At 37.0% G+C, this 26,551-nt stretch overlaps 3 protein-coding genes across 4 annotated transcripts; 2 read left to right on the forward strand and 1 right to left on the reverse strand.

Moving 5' to 3' along the window:
- The first annotated feature begins 18 nt into the window (after positions 1–18).
- Positions 19–10,681, forward strand: LOC131778877 (fatty acyl-CoA reductase 1-like). The gene is made up of 15 exons (XM_059095356.2): positions 19–247; positions 1,985–2,269; positions 2,848–3,023; positions 3,204–3,276; positions 3,932–4,038; positions 4,228–4,405; positions 4,757–4,801; positions 5,339–5,457; positions 6,337–6,404; positions 6,607–6,688; positions 7,012–7,101; positions 7,391–7,463; positions 7,948–8,004; positions 8,543–8,670; positions 9,439–10,681. Exons 2-15 carry the CDS (start codon positions 2,063–2,065, stop codon positions 9,596–9,598), a joined length of 1,563 nt encoding a protein of 520 aa, XP_058951339.2. The 5' UTR covers positions 19–247; positions 1,985–2,062; the 3' UTR covers positions 9,599–10,681.
- LOC131778875 (uncharacterized) lies at positions 10,221–17,664 on the reverse strand. Of its 2 annotated transcripts, XM_066171477.1 has the most exons (6): positions 17,285–17,664; positions 14,821–15,897; positions 14,043–14,411; positions 11,692–12,876; positions 11,529–11,595; positions 10,221–11,285 (listed from the first exon to the last, which is right to left on the reverse strand). In XM_066171477.1, the coding sequence occupies exons 1-4, from the start codon at positions 17,373–17,375 to the stop codon at positions 12,761–12,763; spliced, it is 1,653 nt and encodes a 550-aa protein (XP_066027574.1). In that variant the 5' UTR covers positions 17,376–17,664; the 3' UTR covers positions 10,221–11,285; positions 11,529–11,595; positions 11,692–12,760. The 2 variants fall into 2 exon arrangements, with proteins under 2 accessions (XP_066027574.1, XP_066027575.1); XM_066171478.1 differs by lacking the exon at positions 11,529–11,595.
- On the forward strand, positions 17,302–26,091 carry LOC131778914 (fatty acyl-CoA reductase 2-like). The gene is made up of 5 exons (XM_066171487.1): positions 17,302–17,419; positions 22,934–23,023; positions 23,314–23,386; positions 24,444–24,571; positions 25,290–26,091. The coding sequence occupies exons 2-5, from the start codon at positions 22,992–22,994 to the stop codon at positions 25,447–25,449; spliced, it is 393 nt and encodes a 130-aa protein (XP_066027584.1). The 5' UTR covers positions 17,302–17,419; positions 22,934–22,991; the 3' UTR covers positions 25,450–26,091.
- Positions 26,092–26,551: the final 460 nt, after the last annotated feature.

Here is a 26,551-nt window from a genome sequence, read left to right on the forward strand (position 1 = left end):
GATACAATGAGGCGGCGCATTATTTCTTACTTGTTGTCCTGAAGTGCTGAAGTGGGTTAAGCTTTTGCAGAAGTCGTGTCGAGGGGTCAGGCAGTTTTCAACTTTTCAAAGTTTTTTCGGTTGAACCGAGTTATTCCCAATAGTAAGTTATCGCAGCTTTCCCTAATTTCGGGCCTAAAGGTATAGTTGTATGAGGAACGGAGGCTTTGAAAGCCAGCGTATCGGATGAATTAGCCCATGCGTGCAGGTGAGATAAAATCATCCATATTGAGAAACAACTAGCCACATGTGAATGATAAAGTCTTTTTAACTCTATTGAATTTGTTATATCTTGAGACCACTGCACCTCCAAAGCCGCTAAATAGCCCGCTTAGTTACTCAGACTGTAGCTACATGTATTTGTGAAAAACTTGAAGCTGTAATAATCTTATCGCAACGGTTCGTAATTATCGGTTCGTTAGCAGGACTTGTTTTACACCGCTACAATACCTCCAGCAATGCTTCTCTACGTGCTGAAACTTGTTTCGAGGGCTACTTTTGGCTTTATTAAACGTTCCAACTGTTATTTAATTTTACTGAATTCTCTCTTTTTTTGTACTGTTAATCCTATCGTGACTCGCTTGGTCAAGCTTGTACATGTCGCTGTTAAAAAAACACATCCGCATTCTTGCAGAATGTCGGTGATATATCGAGGGAAACGCTTCGCCGCTTTCTCAGTTTACTCTGAAAACAAAAGGAAAACAATTGAACTCTTTTCTATTTTCATAATTTGTAGCTGGATTTAATGAAGACGTGATAATTTCAATATAAGAGTCTCATTTGTTGATACAGTACTAATCCTGTTCAGTGAAGTATTAATTGAGAAGGAGCTGGTAAGCTGTGGTTGTTGTCAGGAGAGGGTTATCTTTTTCCAGCACAGGGATTCCACTTTGAAAATGAGTCTTAATTTTTTTTAAAAGGTTAGCTCATTACATCTGGTGTCAATTTTACGAAGTGTTGAGCTATTTTTGAAGACAATGAACATTTTCCTAAAGCTAGGACTTTGTCCTGGTTACATGTCTACATCACATTCATTCCCACTAGCTGTCACATGCAAATGTAAAGGTCAAATGAGTGTTAAATGTTACAGGAGGTGGTTCAGACAAAAGAAGTGATTATTATGTAATTGTTGTGACTTTAACCCTCTGGTTGTGATCATAATAGGAAAAGAGACTGCCTACACTGTATTATTTCACATAAAGCCTATTTTCAGCACTCTCTTAAGAAAATTTAATTTTTTTGATGATATAGAAAATAATTTGTTGAAAACTGTACGTTATTTTCAGTGATTAAGTAATTGTTGTGGTCTTCACTGGTGTCCTGTTGTTAGCAGCACATGTTAGCTACATGCTATTGCTTTCTTTACCAAGACATTATTGTCTGTGTGGCTTTCAGTCTCTGTCTTCAATTTCTCATGTAACTTGAATAGTTTTATATTTTAGTTTAAGAATAGGCATTTTCTTACCAACCATTTAGAACTACTTCATTTAAAGGCTGCCTTGAGATTATTTATCTTTTCAATCTGGTCCTGTATCAGATTGATAGCATTTTTGCATGAGACTCTAAAATATTGTGCCCTAAATTGTTGACTGATGAGTGATATAAACATGTATGTAGTCATCTAGCTATATAAGATACTGTATTATGTAATCTTTAATTCAGAGCAGGAAAAAGTTTTTATTTAGTAGTGATTGTGTTTTACAATCAATTTTTATTGTATCAGAGCTCAAAGCTTAAAGCCCCTGCTCTTTTCATCTCAAGATTCAGTTTGTGAGGACAAGAAAAAACACATTTTAAAACCAGACGTGGAACTTTCCTGGTTATTAGAACCTCTGCCCCACTCTCAGTTGGATACCACATTTCAACAAGACATTGTGTTTATAAACACTCAATTTTCACCCTCAATACCGATTTATATGATTCTTGTGTTATAAATTGTTTGCAGTGTCTGGAGGGAGTATTATCAGAGAAGAGGTTGTGCTGTGAACAAGTCTGAGCTGGTGCCAAACACTTTGAAGCCAGAATGTCAGAAGCAAAGGATCTGTTGTCTATAAGTGACTTTTACGCACAGAAAACAGTATTTATTACTGGGGCTACTGGATTTCTTGGTAAAGTCGTGATAGAAAAACTTTTAAGGGCATGTCCTCATGTGAAAAAGATTTATCTTCTGGCAAGAAGCCGACGTGGTGTTAGCCCCCAACAGAGAATTGATGACTTGTTAGATGGAATGGTAGGTTTTTCTTATGACTCTTCTTTTTTTTACTATATTTCTGATGTCATTAACTTTAAAGTTGATTCTCATAAGAGATTCAGTTCAGAACTATCATCAAAAGTTAAATGCTGATAAACTTTTAATGGAAAAACTGCTCACTCTTTTCACCACTTGAGACACTTGCTCACCACACAGTTATATTGTAATTGCGATTTACAGTACTGATCATTTTCAGATGCTGCAACGGCTTTTCCTAATTATGGCTGTTTTTGATCTCATTTTATGGATAGAAACTGTGATTTAATTAGCTCTGTAACTATTATGTAACTATGTATCTGTTATGTAGAGATGAAGTTCTGTTGAAAGAGGATAGTAAATAGATAAAAGAGAGGATTCTCTACTTTGAGGCCATTAGTTTTAGCTGGGAAATTCTTGATATTTGCGTGGTAATCCTCAAATCTCCTGAAGCCAAAAAACACCTGGTTATGTAACAATCAATTGTTACAATTCTGTATTGATATATGCAGTATGTTTAATTAGAGTAAAAATTTTTAGTTAGGTCAGTAACAAATTGTAAATTTATATCTCGTTTATAGCTCTATAACAGAGTAAGAGACATGGGTGGTGACTGGAGAAGCAAACTTGTACCCATCAAGGGGGACATTGCTGAAGATAAACTTGGAATGTCAGATGAGGATTGGAGAACACTTCAAGAAAATGTTGAAATTGTATTCCACTCTGCGGCAACAGTCAGATTTGATGAAGATCTGAAGTAAGCATCAGGAATTGAATTTAGTTACCGAAACAACCAAGCCAAGCTCACATTTTTCATTTTCATCTTATTTTTATTCCAGTTATAGTACTTAAACATGCTGCATTGTTAAGAACTCGAATTTAATCCCCTTTTCAATTTTGCAGTCTGTATATAAGTGCCCCTGATATCTTTCCATAGGGATGCAATGACTTTGAATTTATATGGAACTCAAAATGTCATTGGGTTGTGCCGTGGGATGAAACGTCTTGAGGTGAGAATTTTTAGATTTTTCAGGTGGGCAGTGTTCTTCAGAATTGATAGCAGGGAAAATCAAAGCAAGGAAACTAGAATGAGACTAAATTCTCAAATGTTAGGTTACAGTCAAAACAATAAAAAAAAAGTAGCTAATGTTTCTTTTTTATTTTTTTATTTTTATTTTTTTAGAATACACAATATTTTACATCTTTCAGTAATGTGTGTGGGTTATTTTGTCTGATCCAAACCTGGGGGTTTTAATTGGAAGATGAGAAACTTGTTTGATTAAGAACAAGGCAGCAAAAGAGTTTAAATGATTTGATTTATGTAGATAGTAGAGTAATATTATGTGTATTAGTTCTTTTGAAGACTCCTATAGCCATGTTGTTCACATACTTTTGGCCTAATAAATTGACCCTGTTACACCTTCCTCTCCTTACCAAAAGAATATTAAAAAGTTTCTCTTTAAATTTCAGATTTGCTTATCAAGAATCCTGTTAGAACTAACTTCAGATGAATTTAGATCAAGCGCAATTTTAATCTTTTATTTATCTACTAGGGGGGAGGTCTAATTGTAAAGTTTGCATCAATTTGAATTAATAATACATAACATACATGTAATACTATATACAAATATCTCTTATTTACATTTTCCATAATTTTTTCTTCAGGTCTTGGTTCATGTTTCCACAGCATATGCTAACTGTGACAGGGAAGTCATTGATGAAAGGATATACCCTCCTTCAGTAGACCCTGACAAGCTTTCCTCATCTATTGGGTAACAAAGTGACAAAGATTTCTATGTACATTATTCATGTAGCATATGATGTATATTCAAAGATGTTTCCTCCACACAAACACATGCATGCTGAACAAAGATATTCATAATTACCTCTTTAGGTTATGTTCTTGTGCTAGGCTCTTGCAAAAGTAATTCTTTGGATGCAATCTTTTTTATTGTGATCAGCTGGATGAATGATGACATGGTGAATTCTCTAACACCACATTTGATTGGCAAGCGACCCAACACATACACTTTCACCAAAAGTCTGGCTGAGCATGTCTTACTTCAAGAGGCTGACAACATCCCAATAGCAATTTTCAGGCCTTCAATCATTGGTGCAGCTTGGAAAGAACCCTTGGAAGTGAGTTGTGTCATGCTTTTCTGTTAACCACCTAATAAAAACTTCTGTCAAGTACTTGCACTACATGCAAACACACATTACTTTGTGCTGGTCATTTAAAAGATTAATTTGCTGATATGTTCTTGCAGACATTCTGAAACAGGTCAGACATACCCTCAATAACTTACTTTAATGAATCAATAAATAATTAAAGGATATTTTGATTTGCAAATTCAGTTGTTGCGGCAGTGTTTGTGTGTGTCAGAGATCTGGAAACTGTATAGATAGTGTAATTCCCCTTATATTATAATGATTTACAATTTCTCCAGCAGCAAAAAAATCCCTGCATTTGATGGTAAATTTTTTTTTCAGGGTTGGGTGGACAATTTCAACGGGCCTAGTGGTCTTTTTGTTGCTGTGAGTTGTTGCTTTTGATTTCTTTTCCTTCATTTTATGTACAATGTACTTTCTGCTCATGCTGCTACTCAGTGTGCAATGCCATAAATCTAGAATTTTAAGGACACAAAGGTCATACTGTTCTTTCACCCAAAGGCATGTTTCTGTATATCATATTTAGAGGGTATCAATCTTTTTTTGAACTACAATCAAAGGGTGCAAACAATTCAAATGATCACTTCCCTATGTCAGGACAGTGATAGTTTATCGTTACACAATTTCCTATCCTCAGACTTGTGTTTCTTTTTTTATCTTGTATTTGTAAAATCAATCACTATACATTTTTATGTACTTGCAAAGTGAAAAAATGGAACATCTCTACAGATAATCAACATAAATGGTGGCAAGTTTGGTAGTAATTTTCTCATCTTTGAAACATTTAGATTTTGTTGAACTTGTAGTAGCTGAGTGAAGGACTGGTAAGATTCCATGGATAGAGACAAAGGCCTTTTTTTCTTTTTCAGGTATAGTTGTAAATAAAATGTGTTTTACTTGTAGGCTGGAAAAGGAATGCTGCGGTCAATGATCGGAGATTGGAATGCCATTGCAGATATTATTCCTGTTGACTACTCAGCCAATATGTTGCTTGCCATTGCTTGGCACAGAGTTGCCAAAAGGTAGTTGAATGTCTTATTTTTGCTGCATAGGTACAAAGGAAGTGTTGGTAGCTCTATTTCTATGTTTCCAATACATGTAGATAAGCATTCATGTTCATACTGTAATCATCATCATCATAATCATCATCTTTTATTTGCCTTATTTTCATTTTACAAAATTTATTTACAGCGTTAATAGCTAGAAGGCAAGGAGACCCAGGAAGCCACCAGGCTTATGGGAGAGCCGCCTCACTTGTAATAATAAATCAAGTAAAGAAAAAGTGCTGCAAATGTGCAGCTGGCCAATTCAGTGATTATATAAGTAAAAACTCTAGCATTTTCATCTTAAAGCTAAGAAGCTTTGATGAACGAGTGACTGAAACAGGAAGAGAGTTCCAAATTAATGAAAGTAATGAAGGTGTGACAGGATAGAGGTATAGATGACTGAAATCTTTGAAGAGTCATGAGGGCCTGATCAACAGAGCAGATTAACCCATTTCCATTAAAGCGCTGCCCCACATTTGATATGAAAAATTGAGTCAAGCAAATGAAGGGGTGGTTTTAAAAGAAATGCAAAGAGTGAAGTCTCATCTTACTTTTGAGCTACTTTTTTTAGATTACCATCTAAAAGGTCATGAGAAACAGAAACTAGAAAAATAAAAAAAGAGGTCATCCAAGTGATGAGACTATGAGAGGAAACTTAAAATGCCTTTTATTTTCTAATGAAGGTTACTCTGGCTTTATTTAGTTAGAAGGGATAGTCCAGTTTTCCTGGCTCAGGTCTAAAAATACTGTACAAGCAACTTTGATTTAGTGACATGTGCAGGATGAAGTACCATAAACTGCCTTAAATGCAATTGTTACTTGCACAGAATTGTAATCAGTCTTGTTTCCTTGTAGTCATTCAAGTATTCCGGTCTACCATCTAACCACAGGCACGTTGAATGGATGCACTTGGGGCAATTTGTGTAAGTTTATTTGAATCTGTCAATTGAATCATTCTGTATATAGCTTGAAATGTTGTGAAGTAATTTTCTGTTAATCTTGTTTTTTCCTGTCTTGAATTAAATTACTTATTTTTATGGCTTTGCTTTTCATGACCTGCTGTCTTCTTCTGGCCATTATGTACTTATAATAATTATACATTATTTAAATTATATTTACTGACAGGTACCATGGTTAGTAAGCATTTCCAGAATTATCCATTTGAAGGAGTATTCAGGAGACCGAACTTTGCTTTTGAGCAAAGAAGGTATCAAGTTGAAATTTATCATTTAGAAAAAAGCCATTGATTTACTGTATAATTATTATTGCAATCAATATTGTCTAGCATGGTTTGTCAGTCATTGTAGTCTTGTTTGGACAGATGAGTGGTTGTATGACATTAATGGAAGGACTTTGACAGACTGAAAGATTACTTAGTCGATGAATAGATCATCAGAATGATGCAATACATTCATTAATTGAAATTTGGGAGATTGACAGCCTGATTGATTGACTGACTAACTTACTGATTGATAGATTGATTTTTTTGTTAATTAATTGATTAATTTGTTTATTCATGTTATTTTACAGACTGATCCACTACTACTGGTGCTATATTGGTCACAAAATCCCTGCCTTCATTGCTGACATGGGATCCTTTTGTTCTGGGCAAAGACCAAGGTGAGTGAGTTGGAGTGTTTTGCCCAAGTTTTTTTACATGTATTTGGGCTCATCAAAGACAAAGGTGCTGTAATCAAAACTACCTTTGAAGTAATGTTTCATCAGTTTTGTGCATGAATCTTTTTCTAAGCCAGAAATTAACAATTTTTGAAGGTACAGAGAATAGGAAAGATGAATTTTGCCAGACAAGATGGTTTCAATGGCTCTTCAGTTTAAAAAAAAGAAAAAAAACTACACTAATGTGATCTGCTTGTTCAGAGAATGTTATGATATGTTTTGATCTTAACAGAATGAATAAGTTATATGGCAAGCTGGACAGGGCAACCAAGAGCTTGATCTTCTTCACTTCCAGAGGCTGGGAGGTAGAATTGGACTTTATGATTGTATTTACATTTTACAACATGTTCCTTAAATCTATGTTCGGATTGATAATGACAATCGATGTAATGTGGACACATGAACGTATTCTCATTGAGATGGGTGAGTTTGGGAGCTGGTGCCTAGAGGGATGGTGGAGGCAGGCAGCCGTCCTGCATGAGAAGAACGTATTCATGGTACCCTACGAGTGATGGTCAAAGATAAAAATACTTTTACAGTGAATTAGGCCGTAAAAAAACAAAACCTAACACTTCCTAGAGTGATTATTAAGAGAAAAACTACTCAGTAAGTTGCAGAGGTTGTGACCTCTGTCGGATCGCCCTGAGTTGAGTTTACTGAGTCTCCCGCCAAAAGGACATTTAAACTAGTGAAATGCTGGTCTGTCAACCATGAGTGCAAACGAAGTGTAAGCAACTGTAGCAGGACAAAGGAGCTTGTTGAATTATAACTTATGTTTTTTACTTGTAGTTTTCAATGGACAACTATCATGGACTGATCCAGGATATGAGCCCTCAAGACAGAGAGGTTAGTAAACTTGTTCCTTGTGCAATTTGGTTCGTGTTATCCAAAATTTTGGCTGTAAGGCTTATGAAGTTCAAATTTAAAGAACTGAAATAGCCATGTAACATTGTATGGTTAGAGGAAACGACAAATTATTTACTTTTTTCAGGCACTTTGTGGGACATAAACTGTTATGTAAACTAAAGCCGTAAGGTTTTATACTTTAAAACAGTTATTTCTTTATACAGTATCCATAAATTTTCAAATTTAAAAGTGAACAGGTGGTAAAAAATGTCAACCAGGGAATATTGTTTGATTTATCACAGAATTCTCATTTTCAAAATCATGAGGAGTGTATGGCAGACAGTGCAGAGAAGTGATATTTAGATCCTGGGAGAAAAAAGGGTTTAAAAGACCAGGCAGACTGGATATTTTCTATTGCCTATTGTGCTCTGAATGTTGGCGAGTTTTACTTATTGCCCTTTTATATCACGCATTTTTGTAAGATGCAACTTTTGTGTAGCTTATTTTCACATTTTCCTTGATCTATCTGTGTTCTCAGACCTTCAACTTTGACGTGCAGAAGCTGGATTGGAACAACTATTTTTTGCACTTCATTCTCGGCCTCAAGAAATTTGTTCTCAAAGAAGATATGGCCAATCTTCCAGTTGCGCAAAGCCGCATTCGCAGGCAAGACTCTTAACATGCTATCAGTTTTTTTGTACTCTTATAATAGTATATAAAAACGTATTTCACTTTGAATTTATTAGAGTAAGTCGCTGTTGGTTTATTTAGGTGAGGGTAAAGAGATTTTAAATGCGCAAAATACAGGGTAAAATGAATTTTTAGAGTGATACCAATTTTTGTGAAATTTTAATGAATGCACATGCAGAAAACAAGACGCGCTGAGTCTTTTACTACCCTCTGCTTAACACTTGGACTCCTAAGAATGACTAACATCCAATTTCTCCTTACAATATCACCCCTGAGTCAAGCATGAAGGTCACGAGAATAATGGAAATGATCACCAACTCAGGAAGCTCATAAATGTTAAACCAAATCTTCTTGTCAGAACCTTAGGAAATGTATGGAGAAACAGTAAGGAGAATATGCATATTGATGATTGGATATAAAGAGAAGAGATACCGAAAATGTCTTGGTGTAGTACTGGGTTTGAGGTTTTCTCGTTCCTCGACCAGCTACTCGGTGGAGACCACGTTTGTCGTTGATTTTTCAGGAGAAATAGAATAGTTCGTTCTAGCATCTTTCGTTGCTACTTGTGTCGTATTTAGGATGGTTGTTGGTGGCTTGCTTTTGTGAAAGGAATGAAAGCTTTCTTGTTGTTCTGAATCATACTTTTGAAAATGTTCCTCGACCCCCTTTCTCTTTCATATAAATTCAGAGATCTTTTTACTTTAGCCTAGATTGACCTTAAGCTTTCCCTTGGTTCATTTCCAGATTGCGGAACATCCGTTGGTCCATGTACTTCTGTTTGTTCCTGTTTTCGTCATGGCTCATTATCAAGAGGTTTCCGGCCGCACAAACCGCTTGGGCCCAGTGCTTATCCGGTGTTCACAAGCTGGCGATGGCTCTGGAACCGTTCAAGCTCTCTAACTGAATGTCCCCACGTGTAGCTTGAAGTAATGTAAAGCACTTGAAATTCAAGCAGGATAATTGTTGTGCCTTTCCATGAATGTTTCATGATATAGGGCTTTGTAGGCCATATATCGCACAACGTAATGTACGTTTCCCCGAGACAAAAAAATTGTAGTGTTTAGGTAACTTCTGAAATTTAAAATCTAAAATTGACTTGTACTTATTTAAGATTTCGTGGTAGATAGATTCGTTAAGTTGCTGATTGTTATCACGGGGCTAAACGTCCTTTGCTAGGTACGACTCTTGTAAAATTGATTCTACAATAGATCTTAGAAATGGTATGTTAAGACTGAGGATAATTTTGTGTAGTGGGACTGCATTGGGATGGAATGATTCTGGTACACATGTCATGAATTCCTCTTGACTCTGACGGGGCTTTTTCAGGAAGATAATAGTGATTTGAATTGTAATTGTATTGTAGTTGTAGGTATTTAACACGTATAATTAACATTACGAAAATCGACGTATTTTTGTGATTACTGAAATAAGATATATGAATTATTTTTGCCATAAAATGTAACGAGATCGATAATTCTCACAACACGTGGCCCGTACGTAGTTAAGTTTTGCCTTATGTTCAACTCTTGTTCTAGAACAAACAGGTTTATTTCTGTAAAGGAGGTTTTCAAGTCTCAACAACTGTATCACATATTGCCTAATCAGTAGGCATTTAAAGTCGACTTAAAGGTCATCGACTCTCCGAGGGTTTTCAAATTACTGTTAAGAGAACAAACACAATTGAAAACTGACCGCGTAATGCTGGTTACGTGGTAACCAATGCTTAGAAAGAAATAGTTGTCTCTTCGATTTAAAAAATAGAGTGTGAACTTAAAAGAGTAAATAAATAAGTGTCACTTAGAACAAATAGTTACGTTATCATATTCCAGGCGTGTGTCACGGAAAGACTCGAGCCATAATTGAAAATTGCCAATTACCTTCGGAAAAAAAAGGCTCTTATTACCAACAATCTTTGAAAAAAAGAAGTTCTTATTACCAATTACCTTTAAAAGAAAAAAGCTCTTATTAAATAACAAAAAAACTACAATTTCCTCGATTGTGATTGGTTTGATGCCATTAATTCACTTGCCAATTTGATATCGGACAGTTCAATAAGCCAATTACATTTTAAGTTATAATTTTAGCCAAAAATCACATTTTTTTCGTATGATTACAGACCGAATTGGACTCCACTCAGTCCTATTACCATTACATATTGGATGGAAAACATAAAAAAACGTGCGAAAGGCCACATTCATTACTTTAAAACAGAATGACGGCTATTAACTAAGACTGTTATCTACATCCAGTGCTACATGCGTCAGTATTTCGAAAAATAGGTAACTGTTCTTTCTATCTAGTCTGTCACACTTACGTCACTGTTCGACGTTAATGGTTATGATTGAGCACTCATTTCTTCATTGTTTATCCCTTGTAGTTAAATCGATAAAAAGACAATAACATTTTTGCCTCAGCTGTTTCACTAATAAAAAACCAATTGCAGGTAAGAACTGGACATTCTCTTCATCTTTGTCTTCCTTTTCGGAAACATCACTTTTCATGTCGGCTTGCAAAGGCTCATCGCTTTGTGGCTCTGCTTTCTCATCGTCCTTTTCCGGGCCATTATAACCTTCATTCTCCGCACTAAATGTCTGTGTAACGAAAACAAAGCAAGGCAATAGGTGAGAAGCTGAAGAGAAAAATCAGAAAAAATCACCAATACATTTACATTTTACCTCTTTCTGCATTTTCTCTATGTAATATACGTCTTTTCATCTACCTTATGTAAAGATTTCCTTCGTTTCCCACAATAAAGCATCGAGGAAATATCTCTCATAATCCATGGAAAGCGGCCAAAAAAATATCGTGAGAGTAGATAAAAATTCAATACAAACCCGTGATGAGAAAGGCCAAGATGGAGCGACCAAGGTGCTCAGAGAAAGTGAAGTTTAAATCGGATTTCTAGAGGGAAAGTTAACAATGAGGCTTAATTGTTAAGGCTGCACAAACAATAATAAAGGTCACTACAACTAAACAACGGTGAAAGTAAAAACCCACCGCTAAGCCATGACTTTTTGCTCGTGTTCCATCCGATAAACCAGATAGCAAGTACATATCTTTGGAATCGATGCTGTACATACGGGGCTGTGCAAAAGGATCGTTGTCATTGCGCAGAATTGACGCCTTTGTCGCCTTCCAACAATTTTTCAATCTTCTGTTTTGAAGCTTTGTGAGGAAATACAAAGAAATTAGTTTCGGCACGAAATGCACTTCAACTGAAATTACATAGAGTCCACTAATATAGAACTGTAAGTCCTTTTTGATTGTAACTCCTAGGCTGGGGAGACTGAAGTTTTCCCAAAGAACAGTGTTCAGAATCGGTCAGAAGTGATTGAATAACAGCTGTGTGTTCTAATCATACTAACTATTGCGACCCTTGATTAAATCTGAATGGAGCAATTTTCAACTGAGTGACAATAGAAATTCGTGATGGCACTGGTTGGATTCTATATCCATTTTTTGATTTGTTTTTATATTCGTGCCGCCTTCTCGATCAATGAAACTAACGTGACTTGCTTCTCGCGTTTATTCGCGCTTATAGCTGGTATTGTGACCTCTCTCCAGTTTTAGTGTTCATTGACCCCTTCTGAAAGTGCTTCTTCTCTTTGATTGACGATTATAATTACGATCTTCCCCTCATTGATATGGGAAGCACCAAATCTTACTTAAAGCTTCTATTATTACCCTGTTTACTAGAGAGAAACCTTTTATAGGACTAGTCGTTACTCACGATTAAACACAGCAGCAAAGCAAGCAAAACCAGAATTATAATTCCAAGTGTGATCACAACCGCAATCCACGCCTTTACAAAGGATGTCGCCTCAGGTTGCTCACTCGGAGAAGTTGTCGTTAGTGTAGGACCAGCGACCTACCTTACACTTTCAACGGATACCGTGAAATTTGAGCCTTCTTCATCTTTCTCTATTACCTCCTTCAAAGTGTCGGCATTAACATCATTCGTGGTTGTAAGGAAAACTGTGAAGTCGAAAATTGTACTCCCCATATGGAAGTTTTTCACCTCAAGATCAAGTAAATTCGGTTCGTATTTCTTTTCGAGAATTTCTTTTCAATGGGTTTCAGACCTGCTCTTAATGTGTTTGTACTTAAGGGAATTGCTATTTGCATATTCGTTGTCCCTAGGCTCCTCCATTTTGCCTCTTCCATCGAATTTCTTAGTGCCTTCTATTGCAGTCATAGTACAAATGAAAGAAACAAATTTTATTAGTAACGGCTGAACGTACGGGTAATTTCGAGAACATTTCACGAAAAGTGTCAGATAACCAATGATAGACTGCTACTGACATGATTACCCCTACGCAATGATGTGAAGAAGTCATGTTTAGGAGTGACCCTAAAGTTCCGTGACGTATAAAGGGGTGTTAGTATAAACTACAACAGTGGATAGCGTTGAAGACCCACTATGATTAAACCACAGATCTTACGTATAGATGTAATACAACAAATCTGAAATATACATGTTACACCACTGATCTGAAGAATGGATGTTCTACCACAGATCTGAGGTGCGGGTGTTATACCACAGATTTGAAGAGTGGATATTATCCCACAGATCTGAAATATAAATATTATACTACAGATCTAAAGTATTGATGTTATACCACAGATATTAAACATAAATGTTATACCACATATTTGAAGCATGGATGTTATACTACACATCTAAAGTGTAGATGTTCTACCACAGATCTGAAGTATAGATGTTATACCACAGATCTGAAGTCTAGATGTCATATCACAGATCTGAAGGATAGATGTTATACCACAGATCTGAAATATAGATGTTATACCACAGATCTGGAGTTTAGATGTTATACCACAAATCCGAAGTATAGATCTTATACTACAGATCTGAAGTATAGATGTTATACCACAGATCTGAAGGATAGACGTTATACCCCAGATCTGAAGTATAGACGTTATACTACAGATCCGAAGTATAGATGTTAAATTACAGATCTGAACCGTGGATGTTATACTACAGATCTGAAATATGGATGGTATACCACAGATCTAGAGCGTGGATGTTCTACGAAAAAATCTGGCCCCAGATGTTCGAAGGGTAGATAACGCTATCCACCGAATAAATCTCTATCCGGTGGATTGCACAGGACGTTTTGCTAACATTTATCTGTTGGGTTGCAGTTCATCTGTTGGGTAGAGTTGCCAGGTCTTTGAACAAATAGGCCTTGAATGTAGATGTTATACCTCAGAACTGAACTGTTAATGTTATACATCAGATCTATAGTATGAATATCGTGCTGCAAACATGAGATGCGAATGGTTTTCTACAAATGAAGTATGGATGGTCTGCTTATTCACTATCTTACCTTTTGACGATGTAGTGGATGATTGCGACGTTACTGTTGGTGTGGGACCAGCGACCTGCCTTACACTTTCAACGGAAATAGTGAAATTTGAGTCCCCTTCATCTTTCTCTATTGCCTCCTTCAGGCTATCGGCATTAACATCCGTCGTAGATGTAAGGAAAACTGTGAAGTCGAAAATTATACTCCCCTTATGGAAGTTTTCCACCTCAAGATCAAGTAAATTCTGTCCGTATTTCTTTTCGAGAATTCTTCCTAAATGGGTTTCAAGCCTGCTCTTAAGGTCTTTGTACTTATCGGAACTGTTATCTGCATATTCGTTGTCCCAGGGCTCCATCACTTTGCCTCTTCCATCGAATTTCTTAGCGCCTTCTATTGTAGTCATAGTACAAATGAAAGAAACAAATTTGATTAGTAATGGCTGTTCTTGCGGGTTATTTTAAGCACGTTTCACGTAAAGAGTCAGATGACCAATGGTACATGATTACCCCATAGCAATCATGTGCAGAGGTCATGTGTCAAATGGTCAGGAGTGACCCTCAAGTCCCGTGACATAATGACGGATGTTAGTATAAACTAAAGCAGCAAATAGCGCTATGATTATACCACAGATTTAAAGTGTAGATGTCATACAACAGATCTGAAGTGTAGATGTTGTACCACAGAACTGAACTATGTATGTTATACAGTAGATCTATAGCATGAATATCGTGCTGTAAACATGAGGTGTGGATAGTTTTCAACAGATCAAAGTATGGATGGTCTACTTATTCACTGTTACCTTTTGACGATGTGGTAGGTGGTTGCGACGTCGGTGACGTAGACACTGTGCTTGTAACTGCTTTTGTTGTCGTCGATACAGTTTGTTTTGTCGAACCTGTCGATACTTTCGACGAGGAAGGTAATGTTACAGGTAAAGATTGTGTTGACTGGATTCGTGATACTGGTGGTGACGATGATGACGGTTGCAGTACTGATGATGACTGTGGAAGTGATGGAGATGGCGGTGATGGAGTCAGTTTTTTTGATTGGTTTGATGCTAATGATGATATCGATTGCGACCCTTGTTCTGATGATGATGACCCTGATGCAACTAGTGTTGGCGATAGTGACGCTGATGGTGATTCTGGTGGTCCCGTTGATGATGGTGCTAGTTGCGTTGATTGCGATTGTGGTAAATCCGACTTTGATGATGGTGATGGTGTTGGTGATGGAGATGTTGATGCCAATGCTAATGGTTCAAGTGATGATGTGAGTAGTGTTGATGCCGCTAAGGGTGATGTTGTCGCTGACCCTGATTGTTCAGGTGATCCTGACGTTGCTGGTGATGTCAATAGTAATACTATAGATGTTTGTGCCACTGATTTCGATGCCTTGGCTGATGCCAATGCTGAAGGTTCAGGTGATGATGAGAATAGTGTTGATTCCACTAGCGGTGATGTTGTTGCTGACCCTGATGGTTGAGGTGATCCTGACGTTGCTGGTGATGTCGGTAGTAATGCTATAGATGTTTGTGCCGCTGATTTCGATGCTTCGGCTGAGGATGAGGACATTGGTGTTGATGCCGCTAGAGGTGATCTTGTCGCTGACCCTGATGGTTGAGGTGATCCTGACGCTGCTGGTGATGTCGGTAGTAATGCTACTTTTATTTGTGCCGCTGACGGTGATGCTGGTGGTGATGTCGATGTTTCGGCTGAGGATGAGGACATTGGTTTTGATGCCGCTAGTTGTGATGTTGACCCTAACACAGATGGTTGAGGTGATCCTGACGCTGCAGGTGATGTCGGTAGTAATACTATTGGTGTTGTAGGAGTTGGCGGCAATGTTGAAGCTGACGCAGATGGCGAAGATAATGATACTGATAAGGAATAAAAGAGATGGTAATGTTATCTAAACTTTTTTTGTGTCTTTATCATAAATAACCTTTAACTTTTTAACAGATAGTTATAAGTACAGAGTGAGAAATATTTATTGGTACACAATGCGAAAGGCGCCAAAAGCTAAGCAAGACAAGCGTAAGCAGCATAAGCTACGATCTACATCTAAATACACGAGTAAATAGCTTGTTTACAAGTGTCCAATCCAATTTTCCATTAAATAATCGTCAAAACTGATTAAAAAATCTGGTATCATCCTGAATGAAAGGACGATTGCTCTCTAAATTCATGCTCTATTTAATTTTCAAATATCATTCAACTTGATCTTTAATTTAAATCTTATTTAATTCACTAGGGTTTCCCAGTTCTCCTCCACCAAACAGAGGCCGTTGGCTACAGGCCAAACGGAGGAGGTCCTGCCTACTCGAACTACATCGTCACATTATAAAAAAGGCACCCACTCTTTGCTAACACAGACCTAAACGTGTCCTTAAACCTTTAATTCCCGTGAGCGACCAAGACAGAATTTTCGCGACTAATGAAAATATGCTGAGTTATACACGGTAACAAACAACATTAGAAAGCGCTTTAGTCAGATTTTCCCGCCTCGACTTAGTGACAGGAAAGATGTATTTAGAAAATTTAAGTTGTTCAAGTGAGCACCTCCGCCCCATGGCGAACGTTGACCTGTCTGCAATGTTAGTTGAAAAAATCACACCACAGGAATCAAGTTTCTAGACTGACTTTTTCCTGCAGTTTTTTCAAAATGTGCAGATCAACCATAACTGCATGGGATAACTTCTCAAAGAAGTAATTTCTCTTGACTATTTTCGTTTATTTATGTCAACATGGTTCTTTGATGATCTTTGGTTCTAGACGAACGACAATGAATTAATTAAAGGCTTCATGAAAAAATTATTTGCGTTCGTGTAAATTCATCCAAATTGCTCTGAATCATTTTGTCAGAGGTAATAAATATCCCTTTCGACTTACTTAAAATCTAAATGGCTGAAATTATTAAAGTAAATCTTATCACGCAACCATTGAGTTTTAATTACTAATATCCGGGAAGAGTCTAATGTGTTTTGACCTTTAAATGTTGTCTTTAATGTACTTGAAGGCCTCCCGCTTCAAGGCTTAGTTAAAATTGCTGCTGACAGGGGCTCCTTGTCAGCATATGTGTCAGAATTCTACTGAAGCTTTAATGGATCGTCTGACCAGTTTGCGTGTGAAAGAGATAAACGACATGTTAAGTTATTCTTAACTGAAGCAAATCAGCTTGACATCTGCACGAGAGAAAGCAAGCAAACATGAAAAGGTTTTTATATTTCTGCATTCTTGATAAAGCAGGCTAAGGAATTTGTTTACCTTGTAAACTAGTCGCGATCACACAGACCGTAAAAGACATGATCCACATCACAGTAACCAACAGAGTAATCCTCGTTTTGATCTGATCCATCGTGGCTTTATATGGACGACAGAGCTTGAACGATATACAATCACGTAGGTTGAGGTTCTCCTATTCAACGCTAACCTAGACTTCCGCGGAACAAGGAATCTGAGAAGAAATCAAATTCCCTTAGAGCACAACGCAGTGAGCCGGACGGCAGAGTAATCGTAACCTTTTGTAACCAAGGTTTAAAACAGCTTTGGCGCGTTGCTGAGCACGCTTTTTTCAATAATCCCTCTACTTCGGAAGAAATATCAGACGTGAATCAATTCCAAAACGGAAAATTATCTCAATTATCGCTTGTCTGATATAAGTGCCCGGATTAAGGCATACTAAGTAACAGCGCCTTTGTGTTTCAGGGGTTGACTGACAGAAAAATTGTTTGCTTGACCGCATCGGTAATCCTTGATCATAATTATGAATATTTTGCATCGAAATGATAAAGATTGTGCAGTTAAAGGACATTTCTTTGGGTGCAGCTCTTGCTTAGGTTTATTTTAAGACGACGCGTAACTTACATGAGTTATTCGAGTTTGATTCGATTTTGAGTTGTGTTTTGAAGTGCGGATTGACGCCGAGCGGTTATCATTAGGCAATGTTTAATTTTTTTATTATTGCCGCTCAAAGTTTGACAGCCGACTTACAAACGGTTGGCTGAGGAAATCGTGTTATATTTTACTTGGGTCAAGGTAAATATAGAAGTCTAGTCACATATGTCGTCAATCCTCGCTCTATGGAATGCCATCGCCTCTTAATAAAATGTGTAATAAATACCACGTTTTTTAGGAAAAAAATAAGTATATCTCAGTGTGTTTATGAATTAAGAAAAAAACTCAAAAAATTAAAATTTCAACGGAATCTTTCGATTATTGCAAAGTATATAGCTCCTGGCATAAGGTAGTCATGGAAACTGAAAAACTTGTTGTGCCGTATGTCAATATTCATATTTCTTTGGACGAGAAAACTGGTAGCTAAATTTTTATTTGTTGAATGGTTGTCCAATTTTGTGCAGGAGTGGTTTGCAATTTAACGGTTGCCAGCACATAACTTTTGCTCTTTCAGGAAAGAGAGCGTTTCAGCATTAAAATTTATCATTTAGAAAATAGCCATTAATTTACTGTATAATTATTGTTGCAGTCAATAATGTCTTGCATGGTTTGTCAGTCACTGTAGTCTTGTTTTGTCAAATGCAATTAGCATGCATGGTTCTCATCAAGAGAAACTATTTACTCTTGTTCTCATACATTGTTTTGGAACGTAAATTGCCCTCAATGTAAATAGTTCGGGCTAAATCTAAGCTATTTTCATTGAGAGAGAACTACATATTAGATATTATTATATAGGTTTTGGAGTACAGGAGTCATGGCGGTCAGACGTTTCTCAAATAGTTCCCGGAAAGTTATAAAGTTTCCTAATATTATCTGTGTGATACTTGTAATATCGCATTGGAGATGTCTTTTAATCACACCAAGTCATGATCTTGCACCATCTGCAACGCTAGGAACTCTGGCTGACTGGACAGATATCAACTCTTCGAAAAGCATTAGCAAATTGGCCAGCCGCCATCTTGGTTCATTATCGTGTTGCCGACGTTGCATTAATACCTGTACACAATTTCGTCGCAAGGGCTTTTTTAGGCCTGTAGCGTATTACTCCAATTCGAATGCGATTTTTCGACCGGAGCTGTTAATCATTTGCGGTGATGTCGATGTAAATCCAGGACTTGTGAGTAAACGAAAGCAAGCAAGGTCTACTGCTCCAACGTGTCCTGTTTGTGAGAAAGCAGTTGCAAAAAATCATAAACGCTTTATCTGTTGGATATGTCACGATATGATGCATGTTAAATGTTCAAACTCTATGGCTGATTTTCGAACTTTCTCTGCTTCATCGCCCGTTTCGTGGACTTGTAATCGATGTGCTTTCGCATCATTACCATCTCTCAACGACAGCTCACAAGATTCTCATTTTGGCGTTCTTGAAGGAGAAGAAGGGGACTCTAGTTTGCTTTCTTCTTTATCGCCCACCCCAGTCGAATGGTATAAAGAAAATATTAAAGGCTATTACAAGAAAAATCTCTCGATTGGCCACCTTAACACAAACAGTATCATTGGCAAAATAGATGAGATTTTGGATCTACTAAACGAATGCCGTTTTGACATTCTCTTTATCTCTGACACGAAGATTGACAAGTCTGTTTCCACAAAGTTATTATCCAACCCACATTACCGTGTCATCAGGAATGATAGAAAAAGGGGTGCCGGTGGTCTATTAGCTTATATTCACAATTCTTTAACTGCGAGAAGACGACTCAAGCTTGAACCAACTGGTGTAGAATCTATTTGCCTCAACGTAAAGGGGAATACAAATACATGGTTTTTCGTTTGTGCCTTTTATCGCTCTCCAAGTAAGTGTAAAGTCACTGACTTCATCTCTGCCTGTTCTACTGCTGCAGAAAACATGCTAAAAATCAGGAATGAAATTGTATTTATTGGAGATTTTAATTTTGATATGATGGACCATGTTGATGGGAATTTGCATAATACGAATAATCCTTTGGCTGATTTCTGCGATCGCTATTGTCTCTCGAATACAATAACTGAACCAACAAGGGTTACTAACACAAGTGAAACCCTAATTGATGTGATCCTAGTTAATCGAACTGAGCGATGGACAAAGAGTGGCACGCTGAAAATTGGAATAAGTGATCACGATCTTGTATACATTGTGAGAAAACTACGTCTACCGAAATCGAAAGTGCAAACGATTGAGTCCAGAAGTATGAAGAAATTTAATGAAGCCTCTTTTTGTTGTGATTTATCTACTGCTCCATGGGACAGTGCCTTTGTTTATGACGATATTAATGATGTCTGGAACCACTGGTCAAAGCTCTACAAAGACATAATAGACAAACATGCGCCTTTTGTGAAAAAAAGGGTTCACGCAAACCAACTTCCGTGGATCAATGTCCAAATAAAAAGAGCAATTCGACTGAGAAACAAACTATACCGCAAATATCGCCTTAGTCGGAATGACGAAACTTGGGAAAGTTATAGAGTACAAAGGAACTTAGTTACCAAACTTAAGCGAATATCTATTAAACGGTTCTTTTTACACTCTTCGGTTAACACGACAACTCCTGGAGATTTTTGGAAGCGGGTAAAGCCTCTTCTACCGTCTTCTGGACAAGATAACAGCGATGGCACATGCATAATGGATAGGGGTGCAGTTGTAAGTGATCCATCCAATCTTTTCAATGAACACTTCTCTTCACCTGTTCTTGATCGAGCTGTTTTGACTAATTCTGTTGAAGATTTCGAAAATCATCCGGGTGTGACTTCAATCTCGTCGCGCAATTTAAATCTTGGTTTTTCATTTCAACCTGTCAGTACGGAATACATTGGTAAATTGCTCACTGGCCTTAAAACAAACAAGTCTTGTGGACCTGACAATATCTCTCTCATGATTCTTAAGCTATCTGCATCAACAATCAAAGGGCCTCTGACTAAGCTCCTTAATTACAGCCTTTCTAACTCAACGTGGCCACAGGAATGGAAATTAAGTAATGTTACTCCAGTCTATAAAAAGGATGATAGCTCTCTTGTGGAAAACTACAGACCAATCAGTATCTTGTCGTCCATTCCCAAGATTCTTGAGAAAGTTATGTATGATCAGCTCTATGATACTTTCAAGACTCACTTCTCTCTCAATATGTCTGGATTCTTAAGTGGGCACTCATGTTGCACTGCTCTTCTAAAAATGGTTGACGACTGGAGACTAGCCCTGGATTCTAAGAAAGTCACTGGAACTATTGCCATTGACCTTTCCAAAGCATTTGACTCTGTGTGTCACAACCTACTCCTAGCCAAGTTGCGTGCTTATGGTTTGAATGATGATGCCCTCAGATTCATACAGTCATACTTGACCGAGCGACAGCAAAGAGTTAAATATAATTGCAAACTCTCTGATTGGCTTCCCGTTCAATGTGGTGTGCCTCAAGGTAGTCTTCTCGGTCCCTTATTTTTTAATATATATATATGAATGACTTAAACTTTGCTGGCCAGATCGCTTCCTTGCGTCTATATGCCGATGATACGACAACTTATCGATCTCATCACGATATCACTTTCTTGGAAATCTCCCTGAACCATGATATTGACATCCTCCTGTCTTGGCTTTCTCGTAATTATCTTATGGTCAACAACATAAAGTCCCAAGCTATGATGATTGGAGATATTGCTTACGTCCCTCAATTTATCATTGGTGACTCTGGAGTCGAATTATCTAACTCACACAAAATCCTTGGGGTCATAATTGACGACAAATTAACATTTGCTGATCACATACAGAGTGTCATAAAAAAAGTCTATGCCAAGATTGGTGCCCTTAGGAGACTCAAAAAACTTATGCCTGTAGATGTCTCCCTATCGCTCTATAAGGCTTACATACTTCCTCACCTGGAATACTGTAGTCCGCTATTGCTTGGAATAAATAAAACACTGAGCTCTAAACTGGAATCAGTCAATAAGTATGCACTTAAAACTTTGCTTAATCTCGGCAATAGTGTTGACTACAATACAATTTTAGCTAAAAGCGACATGACAACTCTAGAACATAGGCGATTTTATAGTTCCTTGGTATCACTTTTTAAATGTATGAAATGGAAAGGTCCAGAATATATTAAAAACTTTTTTCAATTGCGGGAATCTAGATATAATTTAAGGAATAAAGGCGTAAATCTAGTGCAACCAGGGTATAATAATATATTCTATCATAATTCTTTTACATATAAAGTTAGTCACCTTTGGAACAGTTTACCTAGAGAAATTAAAACAGCATCTAAGCTTAGCGATTTCTGTTGCAAACTTACGACTTTCGATTTCAGCACACTAGGACCTATCTGTAAATGTAATACATGTATTTGACTTTCATTGTATATACACATACATTGTCATTTTTATTCATATTAATCTACTGCAATATCTTTCACCGAAAATAATGTTTAGACTCCTTTAACTATCAATATTAATTACCTACAAATTCACAATTATTATTCATACTCTAAACTTATATATTTTTACCTATAAAGTTTTTATTTTTTTTACTTTTTTTTATCTGATTCAGTTGACATTGTCGCGTGTGTTTGGGCTTTTGCCTTCAGCTCAAATCTTCTCCTTTTTGCCTGTGTTAGTTGAGTTAGTTACATGCTGGAATTTATTTTGACTTATAAGTACTTCTTATAATGTACCTTTAATTATAGTTAATTTATAGTCTACCGTTTTATACATGAGCCTCTGGCTCGGGCAATTGGGCAACCATGCCTCACGTTAGACAATAAACTTTGATTGATTGATTGTTTGGACAGATGAGTGGTTGTATGACATTAATGGAAGGACATTGAGACTGAAAGATTACTTAGTCGATGAATAGATCATTAGAATGATGCAATACATTCATTAATTGAAATTTGGGAGATTGACAGCCTGATTGATTGACTGACTAAATTACTGATCATGGATTGATTGTTTTGTTAATTAATTGGTTAATTTGTTCATTCATTTGTTTTACAGACTGATTCACTACTACTGGTGCTACATTGGTTACAAAATCCCTGCCTTCATCGCTGACATGGGATCCTTTTGTTCTGGGCAAAGACCAAGGTGAGTGAGTTAGAGGGTTTGCCCAAGTTTTTCTACCTGTATTTGGGCTCATCAAAGACAAAGGTGCTGTAATCAAAACTAGCTTCGAGTTACTGTTTTATCAGTTTTGTACATGAATCTCTTTCTAGGCCAGAAATAAACAATTTCTGAAGGTACAGAGGTTAAGAAAGATGAATTTTGCCAAACAAACTGGTTTCAATGGCTCTCCGGTTAAAAAAAGAAAGGAAAAAAATTACTCTTATGTGATCAGCTTGTTGAGAGAATGTCATGATATGTTTTGATCTCAACAGAATGAATAAGTTATATGGCAAGCTGGACAGGGCAACCACGAGCTTGATCTTCTTCACTTCCAGAGGCTGGGAGGTAGAATTGGACTTAATGATTATATTTATATTTTACATCACATTTCTGAAATCTATATTTGGATTGATAATGACAATCGATGTAATGTGGACACACGAACTTATTCTCATTGAGATGGGTGAGTTTGGGAGCTGTCCTGCATGGGAAGGACGTATTCATGATAACCCTACGAGTGATGGTCAAAAATAAAAATATTTTTGCAGTGAATTAGGACATAGAAAACAAAACCTAACACTTTCTACAGGGATTATTAAGAGAAGAAGTACTCAGTAAGTTGCGGAGGTTTTTGGCCTCTTTCGGATCGCCCTGTGTTGAGTTTACTGCGTCTCCCGCCAAAAAGACATTTAAACTCATAAATGCTGGTTTGTCCACCGTGAGCGAAAACGAAGTGTAAGCAACTGTAGCATTTCACAGGAGCTTGTTGAATTTCAACTAATGTTTTTTATTTGTAGTTTTCAATGGACAACTATCATGAACTGATCCAAGATATGAGCCCTTAGACAGATAGGTTAGTAAACTTGTTCCTTGTGGAATTTGGCTCGCGTTATCCAAAATTTCGGCTGTAACTTATGAAGTTCAAATTTAAAGAACTGAAATAGCCATGTAACATTGCATGGTTTGAGGAAACGACAAATTATTTACTGTTTTCAGCCACTTTGTGGGACATAAACTGTTATGTAAACTAAAGCCGCAAGGTTTTTTACTTAAAAGTTATTTCTTTATTCAGTATCCATACATTTTCAAATTTAACGGTGACCAGGTGGTAAAAAATGTCAACCACGGAATATTGTTTGATTTATCACAGAATTCTCATTTCCAAAATCATGAGGAATGTATGACAGACAGTGCAGAGAAGTGATATTTAGATCCTGGGAGAAAAAAGGGTTTAAAAGACCAGGCAGACTGGATATTTTCTATCGCCTATTGTGCTCTGAATGTTGGCGAGTTTTACTCATTGCGTTGTCTGAAGCTGGCACCTTCCTATCATGCATTTTTGTAAGATGCAACTTTTGTGTAGCTTATTTTCACATTTTCCTTGATCTATCTGTGTTCTCAGACCTTCAACTTTGACGTGCAGAAGCTGGATTGGAACAACTATTTTTTGCACTTCATTCTCGGCCTCAAGAAATTTGTTCTCAAAGAAGATATGGCCAATCTTCCAGTTGCGCAAAGCCGCATTCGCAGGCAAGACTCTTAACATGCTATCAGTTTTTGTACTCTTATAATAGTATATAAAAACATATTTCACTTTGAATTTATTAGAGTAAGTCGCTGTTGGCTTAGTTAAGTAAGGTTCAAGAGATTCTAAATGCGCAAAATACAGGGTAAAGTGAATTTTTAGAGTGATACTAATTTTTGTGAAAAAAACAAGACACACCGAATCTTTTACTACCCTCTGCTTAACCCTCGGACCTTTAAGAATGACTAACATCCTATTTCTCCTTACAATATCACCCCTGAGTCAAACATGAAGGTCACGAGAATAAAGGAAATGATCACCAACTCAGGAAGCTCATAAATGTTAAACTAATTCTTCTTAACAGTATGGAGCATATGCTTATTGATGATTGGATATAAAGAGAAGAGATACCGTAAATGTCTTAGTGTACTACTGGGTTTGAGGTGTTCTCGTTCCTCGACCAGCTAGTCGGTGGAGACCACGTTTGTCGTTAATTTTTCTGGAGAAATAGAATAGTTCGTTCTAGCATCTTTCGTTGCTGCTTGTGTCGTATTTAGGATGGTTGTTGGTGGCTAGCTTTTGTGAAAGGAATGAAAGCTTTCTTGATGTTCTGAATCATACTTTTGAAAATGTTCCTCGACCCCCTTTCTCTTTCATATAAATTCAGAGATCTCTTTACTTTAGCCTAGATTGACCTTAAGCTTTCCCTTGGTTCATTTCCAGATTGCGGAACATCCGTTGGTCTATGTACTTCTGTTTGTTCTTGTTTTCGTCATGGCTCATTATCAAGAGGTTCCCGGCCGCACAGACCGCTTGGGCCCAGTGCTTATCCGGTGTTCACAAGCTGGCGATGGCTCTGGAACCGTTCAAGCTCTCTAACTGAATGTCCCCATGTGTAGCTTGAAGTAATGTAAAGCACTTGAAATTCAAGCAGGATAATTGTTGTGCCTTTTCATGAATGTTTCATGATATAGGGCTTTATAGGCCATATATCACACAACGTAATGTACGTTTCCCAAGACAAAAAAATTGTAGTGTTTTGATAACTTCTGAAATTTAAGATCTAAAATTGACTTGTACTTATTTAAGATTTCGTGGTAGATAGATTCGTTAAGTTGCTGATTGTTATCACAGGGTTAAACGTCCTTTGTTAGGTACGACTCTTGTAAAATTGATTCTATAATAGATCGTAGAAATGGTATGTTAAGACTGAGGATAATTTTGTGTAGTGGGACTGCATTGGGATCGAATGATTCTGGTACACATGCCATGAATTCTTCTTGACTCTGTCGGAGCTTCTTCAGGCAGATAATAGTGATTTGAATTGTATTGTAGTTGTAGGTATTTAACACGTATAATTAACCTTACGAAAATCGACGTATTTTTGTGATTACTGAAATAAAATATGTGAATAATTTTTGCCATAAAATGTAACGAGATCGATAATTCTCACAACACGTGGCCCGTAGGTAGTTATAAGTTTTGCCTTATGTACAACTCTTGTTCTTGAACAAGCAGGTTTATTTCTTTAAAGGAGGTTTTCATGTCTCAACAACATGTATCACATATTGCCTAATCAGTAGGCATTTAAAGTCGATTTAAAGGTCATCGACTCTCCAAGGGTTTTCAAATTACTGTTAAGAGAACAAACACACAATTGAAAACTCACCGCGTAATGCTGGTTACGTGGTAACCACTGCTTGCAAAGAAATAGTTGTCTCTTCGATTTAAAAAATAGAGTGTGAACTTAAAAGAGTAAATAAATGTCACTTAGAACAAATAGTTACGTTGTCATATTCCAGGCGTGTGAGTCACGGAAAGACTCGAGCCGTAAGTGAAAATTACCAATTACCTTCGAAAAATAGAGGCCCTTATTACCAACAATCTTTAAAAAAAAAAGCTCTTATTTAATAACAAAAAACTATAATTTCCTCGATTGTGATTGGTTTGATGCCATTAATTCACTTGCCAATTTGATATCGGAC

The sequence above is a fragment of the Pocillopora verrucosa genome, chromosome 8 (assembly GCF_036669915.1).
Source record: "Pocillopora verrucosa isolate sample1 chromosome 8, ASM3666991v2, whole genome shotgun sequence".
Lineage (NCBI taxonomy): Eukaryota > Metazoa > Cnidaria > Anthozoa > Scleractinia > Pocilloporidae > Pocillopora > Pocillopora verrucosa.